General features: G+C 44.1%; 1 protein-coding gene across 1 annotated transcript; it reads right to left on the reverse strand.

Annotated features, from left to right (window-relative positions):
* Nucleotides 1–1,726: 1,726 nt before the first annotated feature.
* LOC124135460 (protein AATF-like) lies at nt 1,727–25,861 on the reverse strand. Its single transcript, XM_048386632.1, has 14 exons — nt 25,633–25,861; nt 22,332–22,508; nt 21,766–22,009; nt 21,011–21,177; nt 19,969–20,046; nt 18,324–18,461; nt 13,790–13,904; nt 12,824–13,027; nt 11,126–11,234; nt 9,622–9,744; nt 6,956–7,089; nt 5,919–6,002; nt 3,705–3,776; nt 1,727–2,266 (listed from the first exon to the last, which is right to left on the reverse strand). Exons 1-14 carry the CDS (start codon nt 25,712–25,714, stop codon nt 2,221–2,223), a joined length of 1,773 nt encoding a protein of 590 aa, XP_048242589.1. The 5' UTR covers nt 25,715–25,861; the 3' UTR covers nt 1,727–2,220.

The raw sequence follows: 25,861 nt of genomic DNA on the forward strand, positions 1-25,861 counted from the left end.
TAGACATGAAGACTTGTAGGTTTTCAAACAAGGCAATCGCATTAAAATCAGATTTTAGTTATCACTACTGCTGAACAAAGATCTGAGGACATCCATTAGGGGTCACGTGAGAACAAACTTTCGTGAACTTTGACTGACCAATGAAATGATCAACAAGAAGTCGACATTAGCCAATCAGAAAGCAGTTTTGTCAGGCTTAAAAGCGAGTATTTCAGACATGGGCAGAAAAGGGCATTATACGTCAGTAATTGGAGGATGTTTGTTCCTCCTTGAATATCCAGTGTATCATATTTCCATTCATTTACAATAAATACCAGGACCAAATGACATGAGTTTTGTTTTCACATGTCAAGTTACCATCTCAATCTCCCTATAACTAATCTTGCAAAAGCTTTCTAATGAGAGATATTTGATTGGAGCGATATTTTTAGCAACATTGCCGTTCGAATTGGGTCCAAAATAAAAGTGTGGCGGCAATTTGGGTCCAGGGTATTCATCGGAATAGAATGGAGATGTAATACCCTTTATATACGAGGATGATGTTAACAGGGACGGGATGCTATTTTCGCTTTTTTGCAAAAAGAAAATTAAAAGAATATCAATCCCCTTCCACTGTCCGAGAATATCAAATAGTTCAGCACTATGCGCAACATAGAAAGCACAACAGATCAATAAAATCATATTTCTCAATTTTGTTTATATCACATATATTTACATGATACTTACATAAACAATAACATTTTCTTCACACTTCAAATTGCCAGAATACTTTTGCTACTGGAGGTAGCACATCGGACTGACAGACGTGCTTAACCTGTGTGAGAGTCACTTTTCAAAACACCAGACACTACAATTTTCCAGCTAACTGATGGCAGCCTGGGCCAGACAATCCACGCCGTCCAGGAACATGGACACACTAGTTTGACCACCTGATCCATTTGGTGGCCTTTTAGTGAGTGAGTTAGTGAGTTGGGTTTAACGCCGCTTTTAACAGTATTCCAGTCATATCACGGCGTTGGTGGCCTTTTACGACCAGCTAGGTTGTTGGAGACCTATTCATCATGGAGTGAGTGAGTGACTATGGTTTTACGCCGCTTTTAGCAATTTTCAAGCAATATCACGGCGGGGGACACCAGAAATGGGCTTCACACATTGTACCTATGTCGGGAATCAAATCCAGGTCTTCGGTGTGATGAGCGAACGCTTTAACCACTAGGCTACCCGACCGCCCCTATTCATCATGGAAACCCCAAGGCCAGTTCATCTTTCCTCAAAACTCTTCTAGGTGGCTGGTTGGCCGGCCTGAACAGACATGGCATCATACTGTTTGACGTGATGTCACTTCCTCGCTGGATGACCCTGTCCACACTGTGAGTTACCTTTCTGAGAGTGAGTGGGTTTAACACCGCTCTTAATAGTGTTCCAGTATTTTCATGGTGTGCCAGCTGAGTCTGGGAGGAAAGCCCGAAGGGATGCAGGTCTTGGGTGTTTACAATTCTAGTGAAACCCAGGAGCACTGGAATGGTGCTGACAAACTTAGAAACATAATCCAGATGTACCGATTTGAGTGAGCGAGTGAGTTGGGTTTAACGCCGCTTTGAACAGTATTGCAGTCATATCATGGTGTGTCAGCTTAATGCGGGAGGAAGGTCCGAAGTGATGCAGGTCTCAGACGTCACTTTGCAGCGAATTGCGGCACCTTAGACAACTGGGCCCCCATGCCCCCATCCCCCCATCCCCCCACCTCTATAAGAGGCTGACGCAACATAGATGTGATATTGTAACAAAAACAAATTCACATAAAACAAGTTTCTGAAGCTTCTGAATTCATAGTGATAAATCATTACAAAACATGTATCATCAGCGGGATGTAAACGATTCAACCATTTAGCTTGTAACTTCCCATACACCCTGTTATTCCCGCTTGAGACTCACAAAGTAACAGTTAACTTACTTCATCAGCTTGGTGCATACACTCCCATGTCATCATGGTATTTGATCAAGATGGCCACTGCTACAGTGAATGCCATAGATTTCTCTGTACAATTTCACATCCTGAAAGCTATAAACACACAACCTCTCTTTTTTCGGATTAAATATTTTGTTGATCTAGTGTATCCACAAGATGGAGCAAGTTCCTCCGGTACTTCCAGACTGATGCGGAATCTTGTACAAGATGGTGGACCTCATCCCTCTGCTCACCTTGTGTGGTCAGTCTGGTCAGATTTTGACTGTCTTACCAAACAGAGACTTGAACAAGTCATTCCTGAAAAAGGAAAAACAATTATAAGAAACCAATCTCGGAATTTTGGCAGGGCAACTGAAAACTCATGTATAAAGGAGATCACACGCGTGCGTGCGTGATGCATGAGTGTGTGTTGTTTGACACCTCACTCAACATTATACAAGCAACATTATACAAGCCATATCATGGTGGCCAGTAAATACAGTAAACTGCGTTTATAACAAACTCGCTTATAACAAACAGGATATTATTTTTTGGTGCCGGCCATTTGTGTATATTTGTAGTACATATGCTTATCACGAACTTCTGTTTCAACGAACCAAAATCAGTGGTCCCTTTGAGTTCGTTATAATCGAAGTTTACTGTAACGAAATCTGGACCAAAAAATCCAGTGATTGACATTTAGAGCAACGATTCACACCGTCATGGTGTTATAAGACACCATCAACCAAGTCACTGAGTCTGACCACTTGACCCAATCCATCGAGTGACCAATTCTAACCCAGAATCCCCCCATGGGTATCTTGTGTGTCACCCTGGCATAACATATTACATTGTCTAACAAATAATTCCATTCAGATTCAATCAGTCAGAAATAAAAGTTAAAAGATAAATGATATCTAAAAACACCTGGCTACTGCTTACCTGCAACACTGTCAACACAAATGTGTTAGATGTCACTGTCACCAATAGATGACAGTAGGATGCTAATACCGTATTCAACGTTATAATAGGGGGCTCTTATAAGAATATTATTTGGGGGGGAAAAAACAGAGTTGAAAGGTAAATTTCGTGGTTTATGCAGACAGCCTGAAATGTTTATATACGACAGATATATTTTTCCAGAATTTAATTGCCTATTATTAAGGGTGCATGTAACACATGAGTGTGTATTATACACGAACGAATAATTCTTGTGTACATTGATCAATCGGAAGGGGTGCTAATTGGGATTGTTCACTAGCCAATATATTAGCAAATATCGCCGTGGGCGCTTATTTGAGCGGAGCGCTTATTACGTCGAATACAGTATGTAGATCTGTCATTAATTTCAAACAACTAAGGCAAAAAAAATAATAGTCATGGTTCTCAGTCACCGCCAGCATCATCACAAAATCCACCGTATGTTTCGTTTATATTTCCATTTTCATCATAAAAAATTCTAATATTTAAAAACAATGCGATTCAATACAACACACAGTTACTTCCCTTTACATGCACACTGCTTTAATGTGCATCTTGTTATGGTCATGGCAGCAATAGAAGTTTGTATGCTTGTTTATGTAGGGAGGCCCTTTCCCAGGTTGATGGTACACAACTCTATATTTGGTAACATACTAGTTTGAACAAGCGAGAGAGAAAAACAAAACACTCGCTTGCGCTATTTTCTCAAAAGTCATTGCCTGAGAACCAATTCTTTTACGTTTTAAGCCTAAAATGTTGGACATTGGACACCCACCGTGCTTCATCTGACCATGTGGAGTTGTCAATCGGGGCCATGAAGTTGACCAGCTTTGCATGGACGTCATACCTACAACAGACAAGAAGGTGCATTTATATGAGCATGTTAACTAGGGAGACTAAACAATTATTTTTTTAATTTCTAACAGGATCATGGGTACGGAAAAAACTTATTGTCATGGGAAGAAAGAGATGTTCTGTTGGATTCATTCATTCATTCATTCATTCATTCATTCATTCATTCATTCATTCATTCACTTCTCTATTGGGAGAAAATCCTGATGTACAGAGTCAAGATGTATCTTGGCTTAAACTAATGAACGTATTCATCAACCAAATGTTACCTCTGCCTCGACTAAACAGACGTACACAAATAAAGTGAATTATCATACGATGGATAGTGTTGTCAATATGATAAACCAACCCCAAACTCCACCCATAGATTCAATGTCTGTGAAAATGCAAGATAAGGATATTTTATATTTTTATTCTAATTGCTTCAGTCGACTTCTTGCATGCTCAAAGGGACTTTACTCTAGTTTATGAACCAGGGGCAGCCATGTGCTTTGAGAGAGGCAGGCTGCCTGATGAGTGAGACAATGTATCAGGTGAGATGAGGTGAAATGGAATTTAATGTCGCATCCAAGATTTTTGCCCTTTTTTAGTGACGTGTGTGTGTGGCAGCTTGTACTAGTCCGGACTGATGCTGATTTATAGTGCTAGTATAGAGATACCATGCTGCAGTTTAACATGAATACCCCACTCAGACACAGTATACTGACTCCGAGCCGACCAGTCCTTGTTTTAGACCCTTAATGTCAAGCGCCAGACATGGTAACAACAAGTACCATCTTTTAAGTCTTTCGGTATGACGCGGCCGGAGATCGAACCTCGGACCTTCCGCTCTCCGGGCAGACACTCTACCACTAGACCACGGAGGCGGTCAAGACAATGTATGAGAAAACATATTGTGAAAAGGGCCTAACAAACTGGTATGTTCATTTAATGTCTGCTTGCTCAATAAACTACTGACTAAGGTTCCTAATAAGTTTAGAACAGTTTTTCTCAATGTGTGGGTGACAAACATGCCTGCAAACCATGTGCCATATTAAATGGGACAATATTAAATGGGACAATTCACTCAAACACTGTATTCATACGCAGTTTTTAAAGTTACATACATCGAGTTTGATTTCTGCTTCAAACATCCATTATTTTTTTCGAATGACATTATATGATAAGAGATTATTGCCTTTGTGCGTTTCCATATTGTAAATTATAAATATCAGGAATAAAAAATGTATTTGTGACACAAAAACACACTCAGCTAATAACCTCTGTATCATTATCACCTGAGACTTGTCACGGAAACTACTACCAGGAATAACAAGGATCCATTTCCATTGCTATTACCTATCACTGCTAATTACTCCCGGCTTCCTGTGTGCCCACACCGCCTCCGTGGTCTAGTGGTAGAGCGTCAGCCTGGAGAGCGGAAGGTCCGGGGTTCGATCCCCGGACGCGTCATACCAAAAGATGTTAAAAGATGGTACTTGTTGTTACCCTGTCTGGTGCTCGGCATTAAGGGGCTAAAACAAGGACTGGTCGCCTCGGTGTCAGTATACTGTGTCTGAGTGGGATATTCATGGTAAACTGTGGCGTGGTATCTCAGTGAGCTAGCACTATAAATCGGCATCAGTCCGGACTAGTACAAGCAGCCACACACACACACACACACACATATACATGCACATCGCTATATAAGTGCAATAATCTTGGACGCGACGTTAAACCCCATTTCACCTCACCTCCTGTGTGACATTGTGATGTCAATCAGTGATAATTTATGTCCTGGCTTCAAGTTGTCCATCGCTATCACCTATTAGCACTAATTAACTGTTGGATTCCATTTGTCCATTGCCAGATACCTATCAGCGCCAACCAGACAGGCAGTGAAACAACAAGTACCATCTTTTATGACACAGCTGGGGATTGAAAAACTGACCCTCCGCTCTCCGGGTAGATGCCAAATCCACTAGACCACGGAGGTCTTAAGAGAGCTTGGGGAGTGTTGCTGTGCTCTCAGACAGATAAAGCACTTGTGACAAAACTCTATTGGGATAAAAAGGAAATGTCACTCGTACCCTTCATAGTACAGGGAGTGATGGCGACCCTGAGACAAGACAGGAGCTAGAGGAAGAGAAGTACCCACCTGATCTTCCTCCCCTTGCTGGCCCGTGTGTCCACCTTCTTCTTCTTTACCTTCGTGCGTAACTTCTCAATCTCTAGCCACTGTCTGTAACAAGCAGTTGGTTTATCTTTTACATTCTAATTTTGCAGACAACAGATATTGTAAAATGAGTGAGTAAATGAACATTCTATGTCTGTTTTGTTTGTTTGTTTAACGCCGCACTCAGCAATATTCCAGATATATGACTTCGGTAATATTGCAGCCATGTAAAATGAATTTGAGTGTGCTGCAATTTGATTGTTACTGGCATTGCGACTCTGCCATGGTCCCGTGTCCACTACCACGAGCCACTAGTAAATGGACAACGCAATCTAGCTGGGAACGTTGAAAACCTGCATAGTCATTCACCTAGTTGAAAACAAAAGAAATAAAAAAAATAGCAAAACACTGCTTGCATTCTTGGCAGTGGACATGCGATTAAAAGAACAAGGGAGGCAACTCTGTTAGTGTCAATTGGCATACCACTAAAAGATATTTTTATTACATTAAATACCATGTTAAATGGCACTGGACCCTGGAAATCTCTGACTTTACACTGCAAAATTTATTTTTTTTCCCATTTAAAGTGAAAGAAAAGAGTGTCAATTGGCTTGGTGAGTACCACATTACTTATATATTAAGTGTGGTCAATATTGACCAGAACAATTTCAAGTTTTCTTTTCCCAGATTCAGCTAACCAGGAGGGTTCTGTTATCACGGAGACACATGTCATCCCTTGTATCATGACGTCATGGTCTTCCAGAGAGATGTCATGTCAGTATCACAAAGAACACCAAGTTAGCATAGAGACAGTCCCACAGAAAATTACTGATAACGTTTGTACTTAAGAATATCATTATGTATTTCAAATTGAAGGCCAAAAATTGCAATATTTGAAACCTCCGGATAAAGCTGTTGGTTCCAAAGGAAACTTCTGTGCATCAAATACCCAATAACACCCAGAAAACTTACAGCAAGTAATAGCCTACCTGTACTGCATGATATCACCTGTATCTCACCTGCTGATTGCGACTGGATCATTGAGTTCACTCGTCTTCCTCTCAATCAGCTCACGCAGCAGCTGGTGGTAGAAGTCGCTGTCGTCAAACACCTCGCCGTCGTAGTCGTCCCCAGGAGATGCTGACACTGCTGCCTGTGAAGACAGTCGTACCCATGACAAAGTCTGAGTATTTGGTTCTCCCACCTACATCACTTCCCATTAATCCCTCCTCCACCCTATCTCCCCTCCCCTTCCTCCTCCCAGAAGGTGCGAGCCCAAATCCTTGTTGTACTCGCCATGCCTCTGGTTCTCCCCCAACCCAAACCCACCCATCCCAAAACAACCACCTCCTGGTTCTCCCTCTACCCCCAGACACCCACCTCCTGGTTCTCCCTCTACCACCAGACACCCACCTCCTGGTTCTCCCTCTACCCCCAGACACCCACCTCCTGGTTCTCCTCTACCCCCAGACACCCACCTCCTGGTTCTCCTCTACCCCCAGACAACCACCTCCTGGTTGTCCCTCTACCCCCAGACACCCACCTCCTGGTTGTCCTCTACCCCAAGACACCCACCTCCTGGTTCTCCCTCACCCCCCAGACACCCACCTCCTGGTTCTCCCTCTACCCCCAGACACCCACCTCCTGGTTCTCCCTCTACCCCCAGACACCCACCTCCTGGTTCTCCCTCTACCCCCAGACACCCACCTCCTGGTTCTCCCTCTACCCCAAGACACCCACCTCCTGGTTCTCCCTCTACCCCAATACACCCATCTCCTGGTTCTCCCTCTACCCCCAGACACCCACCTCCTAGTTCTCCCTCTACCCCCAGACACCCACCTCCTGGTTCTCCCTCAACCCCAAGACACCCACCTCCCGGTTCAACGTCTCCCCCCAGACGCCCACCTCCTGGTTCTCCTCTACCCCAAGACAACCACCTCCTGGTTCTCCCTCTACCCCCAGACACCCACCTCCTGGTTGTCCCTCTACCCCCAGACAACCACCTCCTCTTTTTCCCTCTACCCCAAGACAACCACCTCCTGGTTCTCCCTCTACCCCCAGACACCCACCTCCTGGTTCTCCCTCTACCCCCAGACACCCACCTCCTGGTTGTCCATCTACCCCAAGACACCCACCTCCTGGTTCTCCCTCTACCCCCAGACACCCACCTCCTGGTTATCCCACTACCCCCAGACACCCACCTCCTGGTTGTCCATCTACCCCCAGACAACCACTTTCTGGTTCTCCCTCTACCCCCAGACACCCACCTCCTGGTTCTCCCTCTACCCCCAGACACCCACCTCCTGGTTGTCCCTCTACCACCAGACACCCACCTCCTGGTTCTCCCACTACCCCCAGACACCCACCTCCTGGTTGTCCATCTACCCCCAGACACCCACCTCCTGGTTCTCCCTCTACCCCCAGACACCCACCTCCTGGTTCTCCCTCTACCCCCAGACACCCACCTCCTGGTTCTCCCTCTACCCCCAGACACCCACCTCCTGGTTCTCCCTCTACCCCCAGACACCCACCTCCTGTTGTCCATCTACCCCCAGACACCCACTTTCTGGTTCTCCCTCTACCCCAAGACACCCACCTCCTGGTTCTCCCTCTACCCCCAGACACCCACCTCCTGGTTCTCCCTCTACCCCCAGACACCCACCTCCTGGTTCTCCCTCTACCCCCACACACCCACCTCCTGGTTGTCCCTCTACCCCCAGACACCCATCTCCTGGTTCTCCTTCTACCCCCAGACACCCACCTCCTGGTTCTCCCTCTACCCCCAGACACCCACCTCCTGGTTCTCCCTCTACCCCCAGACACCCACCTCCTGGTTCTCCCTCTACCCCCAGACACACACCTCCTGGTTCTCCCTCTACCCCCACAAACCCACCTCCTGGTTCTCCCTCTACCCCCAGACACCCACCTCCTGGTTCTCCCTCTACCCCCAGACACCCACCTCCTGGTTCTCCCTCTACCCCCAGACACCCACCTCCTGGTTCTCCCTCTACCCCCAGACACCCACCTCCTGGTTCTCCCTCTACCCCCACACACCCACCTCCTGGTTCTCCCTCTACCCCCACACACCCACCTCCTGGTTGTCCCTCTACCCCCAGACACCCATCTCCTGGTTCTCCTTCTACCCCCAGACACCCACCTCCTGGTTCTCCCTCTACCCCCAGACACCCACCTCCTGGTTCTCCCTCTACCCCCAGACACCCACCTCCTGGTTCTCCCTCTACCCCCAGACACACACCTCCTGGTTCTCCCTCTACCCCCACAAACCCACCTCCTGGTTCTCCCTCTACCCCCAGACACCCACCTCCTGGTTCTCCCTCTACCCCCAGACACCCACCTCCTGGTTCTCCCTCTACCCCCAGACACCCACCTCCTGGTTCTCCCTCTACCCCCAGACACCCACCTCCTGGTTCTCCCTCTACCCCCACACACCCACCTCCTGGTTCTCCCTCTACCCCCAGACACCCATCTCCTGGTTCTCCCTCTACCCCCAGACACCCACCTCCTGGTTCTCCCTCTACCCCCAGACACCTACCTCCTGGTTCTCCCTCTACCCCCAGACACCCATCTCCTGGTTCTCCCTCTACCCCCAGACACCCACCTCCTGGTTCTCCCTCTACCCCCAGACACCTACCTCCTGGTTCTCCCTCTACCCCCAGACACCCACCTCCTGGTTGTCCTCGGCGTGCCTCTGGTTCTCCTCCTCCACCTTCTCCTCCACACCCAGGATCCTCTGTCCACTTCTCTTCAGCTGTGTACGTCGGATGAGTCGGTCCTTGTCTCGCATAATCTGAACACATACAATGAAACCTTAATCATTCCTGAACATAAATTTACTATTTACCACAGATCAACCACACAGATCAACCACACAGATCACCAGTAGAATGCCAACTCAACCAATCCAACTGTACCTCGTGTCCTAGCATACATCACCATGTATCGGGGATCTGGAAACATTTTTTGGCCAATCGGACATTTGCATTTTGGTCACACCCACCTCATATCTGAGGTGCTGGATGTTCATGCATGAATAAAAGAATAAACTCAAGTGTCACTTTCATAACATATAAAGTGTTCCCTTACTATTGTACAGTGTTGTGTATTGGGTCATTTGTATAGTATTATTAGGTGGTGAGGTAAGGTTATAGCACTTATATAACAACCTGCACAACCTGTTAGTACTAGTGACGACTTGTGCTGATTTCGTAGTGTTAGCCCACTGAGGTATCATGCCACAGTTCAACATGCATACCCCACCCAGACACAGTATAGTGACTCCGAGATGACCATTTTTAGCATCGTGCCTTTCAATTGGACTCAAAGTGAGTGAGTGAGTGAGTGAGTGAGTGAGTGAGTGAGTGAGTGAGTGAGTGAGTGAGTGAGTGAGTATGGTTTTATGCTGCTTTTAGCAATATTCAAGCAATATCACGACAGGTACACCAGCAATGGGCTTCACACATTGAACCCATGTCGGGAATCGAACCCGGGTCTTTGGTGTGACAAGTGAACACTTTAACCACCAGGCTACCCGTCTGCCCTCAACTCAGAGGGGAGGTATGGTAGCGAAAATCATCCCGAGGCAAGAGAGTTAACTGACTATAAAAGTCCAGTTTCCACCTTGTCCTTGTATTTCTTTGGTTTATATTGGAGCGATGGTGTAACCTGGCGATTGAAGTGTTCGCTGGAAGTCTCGGGTTGGATTCCCAAAATGGGCCCAATGTGTGAAGCCCACCCCAGATGTCACCCATCTTCCCAAGGCAAGTGAGTTAACTGACTATAAAAGTCCAGTTTCCACCCTTGCCGAACTAGGCTGGTATTATGGAGTTACATTTTGGCCGGGATAAACGAGTCTATGCATAGTCCAATCAATGAAGCAAATGCAAGTGATACAAGAGGTGGAATCTGATTGGTCCATGTGAGAGGCATAGAAGGGACATTATTCGTAATAACCACTGGTGGCGCTACGGTCGATCCAAGGAATTCCAGCCTAGTTCGACAAGGGTGGAACTTTTAAAGTCAGTTAACTCCCTTGCCTTGGGAAGATGGGTAGCAAATGGGTTCAACAAATTTATCTGTGATGTGACACTGGCTAATGGAGGACAGATCACAGGTCGGTATTGTGGCTCTGGGACAGACTCGGCAGTGAGCAGGATGCAGTGTCTTCCCACCTGTTCGATCTGTTTGAGTGCAGACTGCTCCAGGGCGCTGAATGACTTCCCCTTGATCTTCCCTGATGCAAGCCGCGTCTTGTCATTCCACTTGTGCAGCGTCTCGTTTCTGGAAATAGAAAGACATGCCATACACACTAGATGGGGAGGTGAAATGGGGTTTAACATCAAGTCCAAGATTTTCAAAGAGTGATACAATAAATCATCCACGTAAATCAATTCACTCTGACAGTTGTGGATGTCTGCACGAGGGTATTATTCTGTTCTGTGATTCATTTGACAGCTCACAGGGCTGGTGCCAATGCCCCATGCAGGTCTAGATGTTTAATGTTTTGTCTTGACATTGTGTGTTGTGAAAATGTGAAAAATGATGTGTTGTCCAGTGAGTGAGTGAGTGAGTGAGTGAGTGAGTGAGTGAGTGAGTGAGTGAGTGAGTGAGTGAGTGAGTGAGTGAGTGAGTGAGTGAGTGAGTGAGTGAGTGAGTGAGTGAGTGAGTGAGTGAGTGAGTGAGTGAGTGAGTGAGTGAGTGAGTGAGTGAGTGAGTGAGTGAGTGAGTGAGTGAGTGAGTGAGTGAGTGAGTGAGTGAGTGAGTGAGTGAGTGAGTGAGTGAGTGAGTGAGTGAGTGAGTGAGTGAGTGAGTGAGTGAGTGAGTGAGTGAGTGAGTGAGTGAGTGAGTGAGTGAGTGAGTGAGTGAGTGAGTGAGTGAGTGAGTGAGTGAGCGAGCGAGCGAGCGAGCGAGCGAGCGTGGTGTTATGCCGCTTTTAGCAATATTCCAGTGTTATGCCGCTTTTAGCAATATTCCAGCAATATCACAGCAGGGGGCCAGAAATGGGCTTCACACAGTGTACCTATGTCGGGAATCGAACCCGGGTCTTCAGCGTGATGAGCGAACGCTTTTACCACCAGGCTACCTGACCGCCACTGTCTAGACATTGTGTTTTTTGTGCAGTCAATGCTCTGTCTGAACATTGTGTGTTGTCAAGACATTGTGTTTCTTGTGTAGTCAATGCTCTATCTGGACATTGTGTGTTGTCAAGACATTGTGTTTCTTGTGTAGTCAATGCTCTGTCTGGACATTGTGTGTTGTCAAGACATTGTGTTTCTTGTGTAGGCAATGCTCTGTCTGGACATTGTGTGTTGTCAAGACATTGTGTTTCTTGTGTAGGCAATGCTCTGTCTGGACATTGTGTGTTGTCAAGACATTGTGTTTCTTGTGTAGGCAATGCTCTGTCTGGACATTGTGTGTTGTCAAGACATTGTGTTTCTTGTGTAGGCAATGCTCTGTCTGGACATTGTGTGTTGTCAAGACATTGTGTTTCTTGTGTAGTCAATGCTCTGTCTGGACATTGTGTGTTGTCAAGACATTGTGTTTCTTGTGTAGGCAATGCTCTGTCTGGACATTGTGTGTTGTCAAGACATTGTGTTTCTTGTGTAGGCAATGCTCTGTCTGGACATTGTGTGTTGTCAAGACATTGTGTTTCTTGTGTAGGCAATGCTCTGTCTGGACATTGTGTGTAGTGCCTAGACATTGTCTGTGTAATGTGCATCTGTTTTTAATCACTGTTACTATGTATCCTAAGATTGAGTTAGCACACAAAGACATAGTCCACCTCACCAACAGGGGGGCCACACAATATCCCAAGACATGAAGAACAAGTAGAGGGAATAACGTTCCTGTAATGAGGAGAGCCTTCATACCTGTAAGTTGCAAATCCTTTGTGCCTCTTTGACAGAAAGTCAGGGTAGTCTGACATCTTGAACTTCCTTTTCAAACCCTGTGTGTCCGTCTGCTGTCTCGGAGGTTTCTTGACCACAGGGGTAGACTCTGTTTCAGATTCGCTGGTGATTTCTGTTTCAGATTCGCTGGTGATTTCTTCATCATCAGAGCCAGGTTTACTTCCTCTAGAAAGCAGAAAAGACCAAGGATAAAAATTCAGAGATTCAGAGTACTAATGAAGGTTTTTGGAGCCTGGACTGTTTCGAGTTGCTTGTGCTGATGTATATGATACGAAGCTAGTGATAAATGTACTTCCGCAACAGTTGTGCTTCCTGCAAAGGATAGGATTATCCTCACAACTATTAGATATGTTGGCAGTGAAGAGGACGTCTGTTGAAAACTGTTAAATTTGTAGTGGGATTGACAGCTAAACAGGAATTTATGGCTATGATGTAATAGACGTCGGGTATTCGAAGACAAGGGTGTGGTGTGAACATACGAACACGCTTCATGCACGCAAAGATTCAGAAAAACAAACATTGGCATTCAGAATTAAACGGATATCATCAATCTCACAAAGGAAGTGGTTAACTTTCTAAATTTGTTTACGCCGCAGTCAGCAATATGACAGCAGTCTATAACTAATTGAGTTTTGACCAGACAATGCAGTGATTGATATCGATCCCTGCAATCGATCCACGCAATCGGGATACGATGACATGCATCAGCCAAGTCACCAAACCTGACCATCCAATCTTGTAGGGTGCCTCTTACGACAAGCTCTCATGATTGATATTATGAGCAACTGGGGTACAATCACATGCTACCAACCAGGACATTGAGTCTGACAATCTGATCCAGTTTGTCAACTCTTATGACTGGTATAGGTTGTTTGGGACACATTCTAACCCCAAGGGGCCTAGTTTAACATAAAGAATCCACCCTACTTGTCCAGCTTGGGGTCGGAACCGTCCACCACGTGCCTCGTCTCTTGGTTCTGGAGCAGTAGCAGAGTCTGGACTCGGAGCAGGTCTTCCAGCAGCTTCTTCAGCACCGACTGGGCTGAAACATCCGGCACAGTCAGACAACATCAGGTACAGTCAGGGAACATCTGGCACAGTCAGGGAACATCCGGCACAGTCAGACAACATCCAGCACAGTCAGAGAACATCTGGCACAGTCAGGGAACATCCGGCACAGTCAGACAACATCCAGCACAGTCAGACAACAACCAGCACAGTCAGGGAACATCCACAACATCCGGCACAGTCAGACAACATCCTGCAGAGTCAGAGAACATCTGACAACAGTCAGTCAACATCTGGCACAGTCAGTGAACAACCGGCACAGTCAGGGAACATCCGGCACAGTCAGACAACATCCAGCACAGTCAGACAACATCCGGCACAGTCAGAGAACATCTGGCACAGTCAGGGAACATCTAGCACAGTCAGACAACATCCGGCACAGTCAGACAACATCCAGCACAGTCAGACAACATCCGGCACAGTCAGACAATATCTGGCACAGTTAGACAACATCCGGCACAGTCAGGGAACATCTAGCACAGTCAGACAACATCCGGCACAGTCAGACAACATCCTGCACAGTCAGACAACATCCAGCACAGTCAGAAAACATCAAGCACAGTCAGACAACATCCTGCACAGTCAGACAACATCCAGCACAGTCAGACAACAACCAGCACAGTCAGGGAACATCCGGCACAGTCAGACAACATCCTGCACAGTCAGAGAACATCAGGCACAGTTAGACAACATCCTGCAGTGTCAGAGAACATCCTGCAGAGTCAGAGAACATCTGACAACAGTCAGACAACATCTGGCACAGTCAGTGAACATCCGACACAGTCAAGGAACATATAGCACAGTCAGACAACATCCGGCACAGTCAGAGAACATCTGGCACAGTCAGACAACATCCGGCACAGTCAGACAACATCCGGCACAGTCAGACAACATCCAGCACAGTCAGGGAACATCTAGCACAGTCAGACAACATCCAGCGCAGTCAGACAACATCCGGCACAGTCAGGGAACATCTGGAACAGTCAGACAACATCCAGCACAGTCAGACAACATCCGGCACAGTCAGACAACATCCGGCAGTCAGATAACATCCAGCACAGTCAGGGAACATCTAGCACAGTCAGACAACATCCAGCACAGTCAGACAACATCCGGCACAGTCAGGGGACATCTGGCACAGTCACACAACATCCAGCACAGTCAGACAACATCTGGCAAAGTCAGACAACATCCTGCACAGTCAGACAACATCCGGCACAGTCAGACAACATCTGGCACAGTCAGACAACATCTGGCACAGTCAGACAACATCCGGCACAGTCAGACAACATCTGGCACAGTCAGACAACATCCGGCACAGTCAGGGAACATCTAGCACAGTCAGACAACATCCGGCACAGTCAGACAACATCCAGCACAGTCAGACAACATCCGGCACAGTCAGACAATATCTGGCACAGTTAGACAACATCCGGCACAGTCAGGGAACATCTAGCACAGTCAGACAACATCCGGCACAGTCAGACAACATCCAGCACAGTCAGACAACATCCAGCACAGTCAGAAAACATCAAGCACAGTCAGACAACATCCTGCACAGTCAGACAACATCCAGCACAGTCAGACAACAACCAGCACAGTCAGGGAACATCCGGCACAGTCAGACAACATCCTGCACAGTCAGAGAACATCAGGCACAGTTAGACAACATCCTGCAGTGTCAGAGAACATCCTGCAGAGTCAGAGAACATCTGACAACAGTCAGACAACATCTGGCACAGTCAGTGAACATCCGACACAGTCAAGGAACATATAGCACAGTCAGACAACATCCGGCACAGTCAGAGAACATCTGGCACAGTCAGACAACATCCGGCACAGTCAGACAACATCCGGCACAGTCAGACAACATCCAGCACAGTCAGGGAACATCTAGCACAGTCAGACAACATCCAGCGCAGTCAGACAACATCCGGCACAGTCAGGGAACATCTGGAACAGTCAGACAACATCCAGCACAGTCAGACAACATCCGGCACAGTCAGACAACATCCAGCAGTCAGATAACATCCAGCACAGTCAGGGAACATCTAGCACAGTCAGACAACATCCAGCACAGTCAGACAACATCCGGCACAGTCAGGGGACATCTGGCACAGTCACACAACATCCGGCACAGTCAGACAACATCTGGCAAAGTCAGACAACATCCTGCACAGTCAGACAACATCTGGCACAGTCAGACAACATCTGGCACAGTCAGACAACATCCGGCACAGTCAGACAACATCTGGCACAGTCAGACAACATCCGGCACAGTCAGGGAACATCTAGCACAGTCAGACAACATCCGGCACAGTCAGACAACATCCGGCACAGTCAGACAACATCCAGCACAGTCAGACAACATCTAGCACAGTCAGACAACATCCAGCACAGTCAGACAACATCCGGCACAGTCACACAACATCCGGCACAGTCACACAACATCCGGCACAGTCAATCAACATCCTGCACAGTCAGAGAACATCTGACAACAGTCAGACAACATCTGGCACAGTCAGTGAACATCTGGCACAGTCAGGGAACATCTAGCACAGTCAGACAACATCCGGCACAGTCAGACAACATCTAGCACAGTCAGACAACATCCAGCACATTCAGACAACATCCGGCACAGTCAGACAACATCCTGCACAGTCACACAACATCCGGCACAGTCAGACAACATCTGGCACAGTCAGACAACATCCTGCACAGTCAGAGAACATCTGACAACAATCAGACAACATCTGGCAAAGTCAGTGAACATCCAGCACAGTCAGACAACATCCGGCAAAGTCAGACAACATCCTGCACAATCAGAGAACATCTGACAACAGTCAGACAACATCTGGCAGAGTCAGTGAACATCCGGCACAGTCAGGGAACATCTAGCACAGTCAGAGAACATCTGGCACAGTCAGACAACATCCGGCACAGTCAGACAACATCCTGCACAGTCAGAGAACATCTGGCACAGTCAGACAACATCCAGCACAGTCAGACAACATCTGGCACAGTCAGTGAATATCCGGCACAGTCAGACAACATCCAGCACAGTCAGACAACATCCGGCACAGTCAGAGAACATCAGGCACAGTCATGGAACATCTAGCACAGTCAAGCAACATCTGGCACAGTCAGGCAACATCCGGTGCAGTCAGACAACATTCAGCGCAGTCAGACAACATTCAGCGCAGTCAGACAACAACTGGCACAGTCAGGGAACATCTGACAACACAATCAGACAACACAATCAGACAACATCCGACAACTGACAGTCAGACATCATACAGTCTGGGGACATCTGACAAAACTATCTGGGAATGTCCAATAAAACACAGTCAGACAACATTTGATAAAACATGGTCAGACAACATCCAATAAAACATGGTCAGACAACATCCGATGAAATACAGACAACATCCGATAAAACACAGTCAGACAACATTTGATAAAACATGGTCAGACAACATCCAATAAAACATGGTCAGACAACATCCGGTAAAACATGGTCAGACAACATCCAATAAAACATGGTCAGACAACATCCGATGAAATACAGACAACATCCGATAAAACACAGTCAGACAACATTTGATAAAACATGGTCAGACAACATCCAATAAAACATGGTCAGACAACATCCAAGAAAACATGGTCAGACAACATCCGGTAAAACATGGTCAGACAACATCCAATAAAACATGGTCAGACAACATCCGATGAAATACAGACAACATCCGATAAAACACAGTCAGACAACATCCAATAAAACATGGTCAGACAACATCCGATGAAATACAGACAACATCCGGTAAAACATGGTCAAACAACATCCAATAAAACATGGTCAGACAACATCCGATGAAATACAGACAACATCCGATAAAACACAGTCAGACAACATCCAATAAAACATGGTCAGACAACATCCGGCGCAGTCAGGCAACATCCGATAAAACACAGGCAGACAACATTCCATGAAACAGTCCGACAACATCCGATAAGACCTGGTCAGACAACATCCGATAAAACAGTCCGACAACATACGATAAAACAGTCAGACAACATCTGATAAAACAGTCAGACAACATCTAATAAAACAGGGTCAAATAACATCCGTTAAAACATGGTAAGAAACTATCCGATAAAACAAGGTCAGACAACATCAAATAAAATACAGACAACCGATACTGTGTCTGAGTGGGCTATGCACACAGTAGAGTATATAAGTAGGCTAGAACTATACAACCGACATTAGTCTGAACGCACATGTTGCTATATAAGTGCACTAATCTTGAACACCATGTCACCTCACCCCATAATATCTGCATTACCCCTTACTTAATGCTAAGGTCCTTCAGACTCAAATCTCACTCAAAGCTACCTTCAGTGACAGCCTGCATGTAGTTATCTCCCCCTTGTTCCACAAACAGATCCCAGGTGGCAGGCTGAGGCAGCTGGTTGATGACAGATGCTACTTTCTGTACTTTAATCCTCTCCTCCAAAAGGTTGTCCCAGAGTCCTGAAACGAGAGTGACACATCTTATCTCCCTGCTGGAAACATCACTAACAAATGACCTTGCTTATGTAGCAGGGCATGGAGTCGTCCCACAGATGACATCCTTACCTTGTCAGCTTGCTGACGGAGTTAACCTTTTTGGTCATGTGGACAAGGCGTCCGACCTCGGATCAGAAGGTCCCTGGTTCGAATCCCATCACAGGACTCGGAAATTTTATGGCTGCTACATTGGCGCCCAACGTGGGGCTGAGCACGTTCATATTATATTTGAGCAAAATAAGCCTTAGTACCCTATTATGCGGCCCGGGACGTGCCTTCCTTTGACTAGGGAGTATGTAGCAGGGCGTGGAGTCATCCCACAGATGACATCCTTACCTTGTCAGCTTGCTGATGGGGTTAACTTCTTTGGTCATGTGGACAAGGCGTCCGACCTCGGATCAGAAGGTCCGTGGTTCGAATCCCATCACAGGACTCGGAAATTTTATGGCCGCTATACATACATGATTACAAGCTCCTAACAATCCTAAGTTTTATAACTTGTTCCTAACCCTTTTCCATTTGTGAATAAAATATGTACTGTATTGTACTGTATTATATGCATCTTAATGACATTTATACCAAACTGTTTCCACTGATTTTACTAGTCTCTCATAACCTCCGGGTGGTTTCTGTACATTTAGCTATTTACTGTTTTATTAAAATGTTTTAATTCCAAGAAGAATGTAATCTGCATGATATGACTCCACAGAAAGTGAGACTTAAATAAACAACTTCTCTCTCTCATTATGCTATTAATCTTGGGCTTTGCTAAACAAAGTTGAATTTAACTGATGCCATCACACAAAATGCATGTGGTATTGTACATTTGTGTTCAGATATCATTCCAAAGACAATGTCTCAGCTTAAAATTCTTACACAATACAACCCTGAAACCTGGCACTGAAACATCACTGGTCCTCAGAGTTTGTAGATAGTCCTGCTTGGACAAGTAAAAAATGTTCACAATGTTTACATTTTCTGTCAAGTATTATTCAGCAAAATTAAAGCATTAAGAACTGGTTCAGAATTATAGACCTCAAATGCTACTAAGCAATGAAGACTACATCACTGGATTTTTACAATTTAGTAGTCTCCTGCTAACGAACTAGCATGAATATCAAAGACTGAGCACTAGCCAGCTTTTCCGAATTTTAAAATGGCATTCAATGACTTCAAATGCCCAGGATAATTTGGAAAATTGTCCAACTTTGAACCACACTTAAACTAGTTTTTCAACCAATCAGATTACAGCACATGGGTGCAATAGGAACATCAGATTACAGTAAACTAAGGTTATAAAAAACTCAAAGGGATCTCGAATTTTAGTTCGTTTTAACTGTAGTTCGTTATGAGCATATATACAGCAGTTGGCCGAGAACAAAAAAACAGCCAGTTCGTTATAAGCGTGTTCATTATAAACGTAGTTTACTGTTTGTTATTCCTGAGATTGACCACTCAGAAGGCATATTACCTAGCTGAGACTGGGCTGCTTTCCCCTTCTGAATCTCCTCACTCTGGTTGGTCCGGGAGAAACTCTCAATCCCTCCATCTGGGACGACACAACACAAAACGATGGATAAATATTCAAATATCATTCATGCAAACGTAAGGCTGGCTATCGATGTAGATCATAGAGAACGATGATCGCAAAATCATAGTAATCAATTATCGTTAAATATTGGAGAAGTAACTATAAGCAAATATGCAAGAAAGTCCCAGAAGAAATCAACCTATTTCACACCACTGATGAGCAGTGAAACATTTATGCATTGATTACTTTGTGGACATTTGAGATGTATCAAAAGCAGTTGCTTTCTGTCTTCAACAATTGACATTGTTGACAATAATAAGTCTGTTTCGGTAAATCTAAACTTTATTTCATTACAATTGTCTTTGTAAGTTATTATCGATGACAACAATTTCATATCGATAATCATTAATATTTCTTCCCATTGATGATAATTATTTTTATCAATTTTTGTTAGCCAGCACTTGTATATGTTTGGTAGTGCGAAGACACGACTACTCGGTCGAAAACATGACAGAGGAATGTGCTGTATAAAATTCCCGATTTATTGAGTTATCAGATTTCATCCAAAGTAGACCTGTGAAGATCGGGGTAGAATAGGTCTTCAGCAACCCATGGTTGCCGTAAAAGGCGACTAAGCTTGTTTCTGACTTGGTTGATGCATGTCATCATATCTCAATTGCATGGATTGATGCTTATGATGTCAAACACTGGATTGTCTGATGGCAGTCCGTAAATAATAGAGTCTGAACCAGACAATCCAGAGATTGAAATCATGAGCATCAATCCACGCAATTGGGACAGATTGGGACATGCATCAACCAAGGCAGTGAGCCGAGCCACCCATCGCATTAGTCGCCTTTTACGACAAGCATAGTCGTCTTTTACGACAAGCATGGGTTGCTGAAGACCTATTCTACCCCGAATCTTCACGGGTCACATGTACTGTTAGAATGCATAGAACTTAAAACGGTAACCAGATTACCCTCTTGTTCCTCCTCATCATCTTCTATTTCAGACTCTTCAGTATCTTTCTCCTTCTTGTCATCTTCATCATCATCTTCATCATCATCATCATCATCTTCCTCACTGCCACCATCATCATCATCATCATCATCTGCATATTTGCTGTAGTCTCCATCATCCTCAAAACTTCATTAAAAAGAGACATTAAATTTGTTGCAACTTAATGATTTTATCTAAATAAGTAAAAAAACTTTAGTTTTTCACAATCACAAATTACATATTTAAGTTATATAAAAAATAATACTTCATTACACTATTCTATGACTGAAATACTATGGTGCCAGGGTTTTTCAGCATGATGAGCATTTATCATATACTTCAGTGTGAAAGACTGAGTTTTCTTTGGCAGTCGTGAAAATATCTCCTTCCCCCCACCCCCCGACGAGAGAAGCACAATATTTCACTTGACACATGAAATATCCTCTACGTATTCAACTGTGTTTTGTTATAGCAGTATAGAGAAGTAGACATTAAATTAAGATGTGAATTAGAGGATTTGTGTGTATCACTGGAGTGAGTGAGTATGGTTTTACGCCACTTTTAACAATATTCCAGCAATATCATGGCGGGGGGACACCAGAAATGGGCTTCACACATTGTACCCATGTCAGGAATTGAACCCGGGTCTTCGGCATGAGGAGCGCTGAAATGGAAATGGCTTTGTTACTTTATTTACAGAATTAATTCATTGTCAACATGCTTTCTATCTCTTACCTAAATTCATTCTTTTCAGTGCTCAATTTTGACCTAAACTTTTGTAAATCTGAATCATCAATTGCATCATCATCATCATCATCATCGTTGTCATCTTCATCATCATCGTTGTCATCTTCATCATCATCGATGTCGTCGTCGTCTTCATCTTCATTATCACCCTCATCTTCATCATCCATGCTTTCATCTCCTCCCCTCAAGGATTTTTCCAGTGCATCAATTGCAGATTGATCGATTTCATCATCTGTAAGATTTAAAAGGAAACTTCAGTTTGTTCAAAAAGAATATATCAGACATGAAACCAGTTCTGCCTGAAATAATGCTGATGCGACGTTAAATTTTAAATTTTTAATTAAATTAAATCGCTCACTCTCATAACGGTGTACAGTCGAACAGAATTATCTTGAATGTTTCTGTATATAACAGACACATTGTTGGTCTTGGCACAAGCATGTTTAGATGTGCCGTTGCAATATAGTTTGCCAACAAGAACATCTTTTGAAGGCATTTTTAACAGCTTTTTGAAAAAATTCCATCATCCAGTTGATGTTTTCTTTGTTATGTACCTGAGTCATCATCATTGGATATTTTCTTCAGAGCTTTCCGTGTCACTTTTGTCCCTGCATATCTGTTATCAGAATCAGCTAGTCCAGCTGCTGTTTGTCTGCGGAGCTGGCTAAACTGGTTGTCATCATCATCAAAGTCATCATCATAATCTTTTTCGACAATCTTTGCAGCAGTTTCTGGAAATCGGAGACACAATTTACTAAATGTAAAAATTTCAGTTGTTCCTAAGGTCATTTTACTTCCTATATAGGCTAATCATCATGTTAATATAGATTAGAAACTTTCCGTTATACCTTAACTACCTAAGATAATAACTTTTTAGCAACCTATTACAAGTGGAAATTGAGTAAACATTAATAATTCGGGATACCTATTAACAATATTCATGATATTTAATCTTTTTAGATACAGATGAATAAACAAATGCAGAAAATGTGTTAAACCGTGTCAAACCATGTTAAACCAATGTGACCGCCTCTGTGGTCTAGTGGTAGAGCATCCGCCCGGAGAGCGGAAGGTGTGGAGTTCGATCCCCAGCCTCGTCATACCAAAAGACGTTAAAAGATGGTACTTGTTGTTACCCTGTCTGGCGCTCGGCATTAAGGAGCAAAACAAGGACTGGTCGGCTCGGAGTCAGTATCCTGTGTCTGAGTGGGGTATTCATGTTAAACTGCGGCATGGTATCTCAGTGAGCTAGCACTATAAATCGGCATCAGTCCGGTCTAGTACAAGCAGCCACTCACACACACACACACACACACACACACACACACACACACACACACACACACACTCACACACTCTCACACACACTCACTCACTCACTCACACACACACACACACACACACACACACACACACACACACACACACGCAGGTCGCTATATAAGTGCAATAATCTTGGGCGCGACGTTAAACCCCGTTTCACCTCACCTTAAAGGGGCACTGATCTAACGGACTGGTTGTTGCCTTTGTTATTGTTTTTCCCCCGTGAGTACCCGGATGATACGCAACGCAACTGAGCGTGACCAGAGACTGGGCTACCGTCTGCAAGGACAGCTAAATAAATTTGGAGGCTGGAGGCAATATTTGTTTTACGCATTTTTGAACACTGATTGGTTAACTGTGATCTATAAAGATTTCGACAAGGGGCGCATGTAAATTAATGTCTTCAGCCTAAACAAACAGACAAAAAGAACGGCGGAGCTCATCGTATGTCGTAATTGGAAATACCCAGATGGTTATAGTTTAATAATAAAAAAAAGTATCCATGCAGTGAAAGCATTTTCGGATTTCGGCTTGCGTCGATGATACGATTACTACTCCCTTGTTGTCATCCACGTTTTCTGGTATAACCCTACACTTGTGTATTTGTCGTCATTCACTTGATGCTCAGTTAATGAATTTATTACAGGTACAATTAGTGGTAGCACCACTTAGATTTCCTGACAAAGGTTCCCATTTGGCATTTAGTGTGTCTGGGGTAATTATTCAATCTAAATCCAGGTTTGAAGTGAGGTGAAATGTGTGTTATGTAATATGCACGTCGCAGCCCAGCAACAGATGAATGATCAGTTGATTTACATTTTTTTGTAAATCAACAGATCGTTCCTAGTCATCAAAGGATTAACAGAAAATATGTTGATTGATTAATCACTGTTGTCTTGCACAGTGGATATGTCAAGAGTGAGTGTTTACATGTCTAGGTTTACTAAAACAAAGGGAATACACTCATATCATGGCACAAAGTGCCGATGTAAAAACAACATACTTTGTTCAAAGGGTTAACTCATAATACGTTGATTGATTGATCATTGTTATCTATCACTCAATGGAATTTTTAGGAACCGTGGACGTTATGAAAATAGTTGTCACGTGGGCTTTCTCAGCCGACCATTGAGACAAGACACCTATGTAAAACACCTGAAACAATCCAAGCGATCAGTTGAGAAACGAACACGGGTTATAATATCGATATATATCTTTTAAAATATTTGATTGTTACAGAGACACGTGACATCGAATAAGTTTCTTTGTACAGCTGCAGACGAGTGGGATATTGTTCCTTTGTGTGGATATTCATGGATACATTCCTCGAACAAGGAAGCTGCCTAAAACTTATACACATAAATTTGGTAGGTTGTAATTATGATATTTGAATTTTGTTTTCCTTCATTTGAACCGATTCGTTCTTGTTTCTCTACGTCTTGGTTGGGAAATTCTTCAATGCGCGATAGACGTTGTTGTCACAGGTCTTTTCCTTTGTAAGCGTGTATATATTACCGTCAATTTGTAAAATGTGATTCTCTCAGGCAATTTATAAAATGTGTAAATATTTCAGTCATTTTGACTCATAAATCTGTCCAGATTGATCAAGACGATCAAAAGGGCCTACAAACATCACAACAGATTATTATGTAGGATTAAAAGCCAAACAACTTAGAAATGTACTTTTCAACGTAACATTTTCAGTCTCTTGGTGATGACATTAAACATCAAAATGTTTGGAATTCGTTGTCATAATAATACAGATGGAAATGTTTTTCAGTCACTTTGTAAAACAACTGAATATTTAGACGTTTAATAAATTTGTTACACATTTGTCAGTAAAAAAAACATACACACTATAAAAAAAAGCATATGCTCAGGTGAAATATTTACTTTGTGTTGCTAGTCAAAATTGTGTAAACGAAAATTGCAAAATTACCAAGCAAGTGACTTATCAAAACTTCGTCACCATTACCGATGCTACTCACAAAGATACCTACATTTCCTTATTATCTCGAAAACTGTATTTCATTTTGTTGATCAATGTGACCATACGCCCTTATTACTACCCATAAAAGTGACTAATGCGCTTACGAATGGCGCAGCAGAGGTCGCGAACTAGTCTAGATTACTGCTATACATCCGGGTACTCACTGGGAAAAAACAATAACAAAGCAACAACCAGTCCCTGGGAATTGCGTTAGATCAGTGTCCCTTTAAACAAATGTACCAACATCATGCATTTGCCCGATGGTTTGAACCTTATTTAATGTAAATAAATCATAAAGTTAATATGAATCATAATAATGACATATCGCTAAATATATACACTGATGCTGTCCCGACAACCTTATGTTCATGTATTTTACATCATTGACATCATCCTGTCTCTTGCTTGCTGGTAAACTAATGATGATCGAAAACTGGACAGAGTTTACATTCAGTCCCATGTGGTCCAACAAATATGATCTTATTGGAGTGTTGATGTCTCTTATTTTCACCACTTCGTGTTCAATCAAAACATATAATTACCGTCATCTATGTCGTCCTCAGGATCTTTGAATACTGGTGTTGGGTTTGCTAGTTTTGCAAGTTCCTCGCTGAGAGAAGCCATGCTGGTCCTGCGTTTCGACTGGGCTCCTGTCTACTAAAACTACTGTTTAAAGCGCTAAGTTTGCGGCGCGTACCAGCAGCGGATCCAGTTTATTCCTGCGTAATGACATTCGGAAAATCTCGGTTAGTTTCGGATCACGAGAATAGT

The sequence above is a fragment of the Haliotis rufescens genome, unplaced genomic scaffold (genome assembly GCF_023055435.1).
Source record: "Haliotis rufescens isolate VD_foot unplaced genomic scaffold, xgHalRufe1.0.p SCAF_6, whole genome shotgun sequence".
In the NCBI taxonomy this organism is placed as follows: Eukaryota; Metazoa; Mollusca; class Gastropoda; order Lepetellida; family Haliotidae; genus Haliotis; species Haliotis rufescens.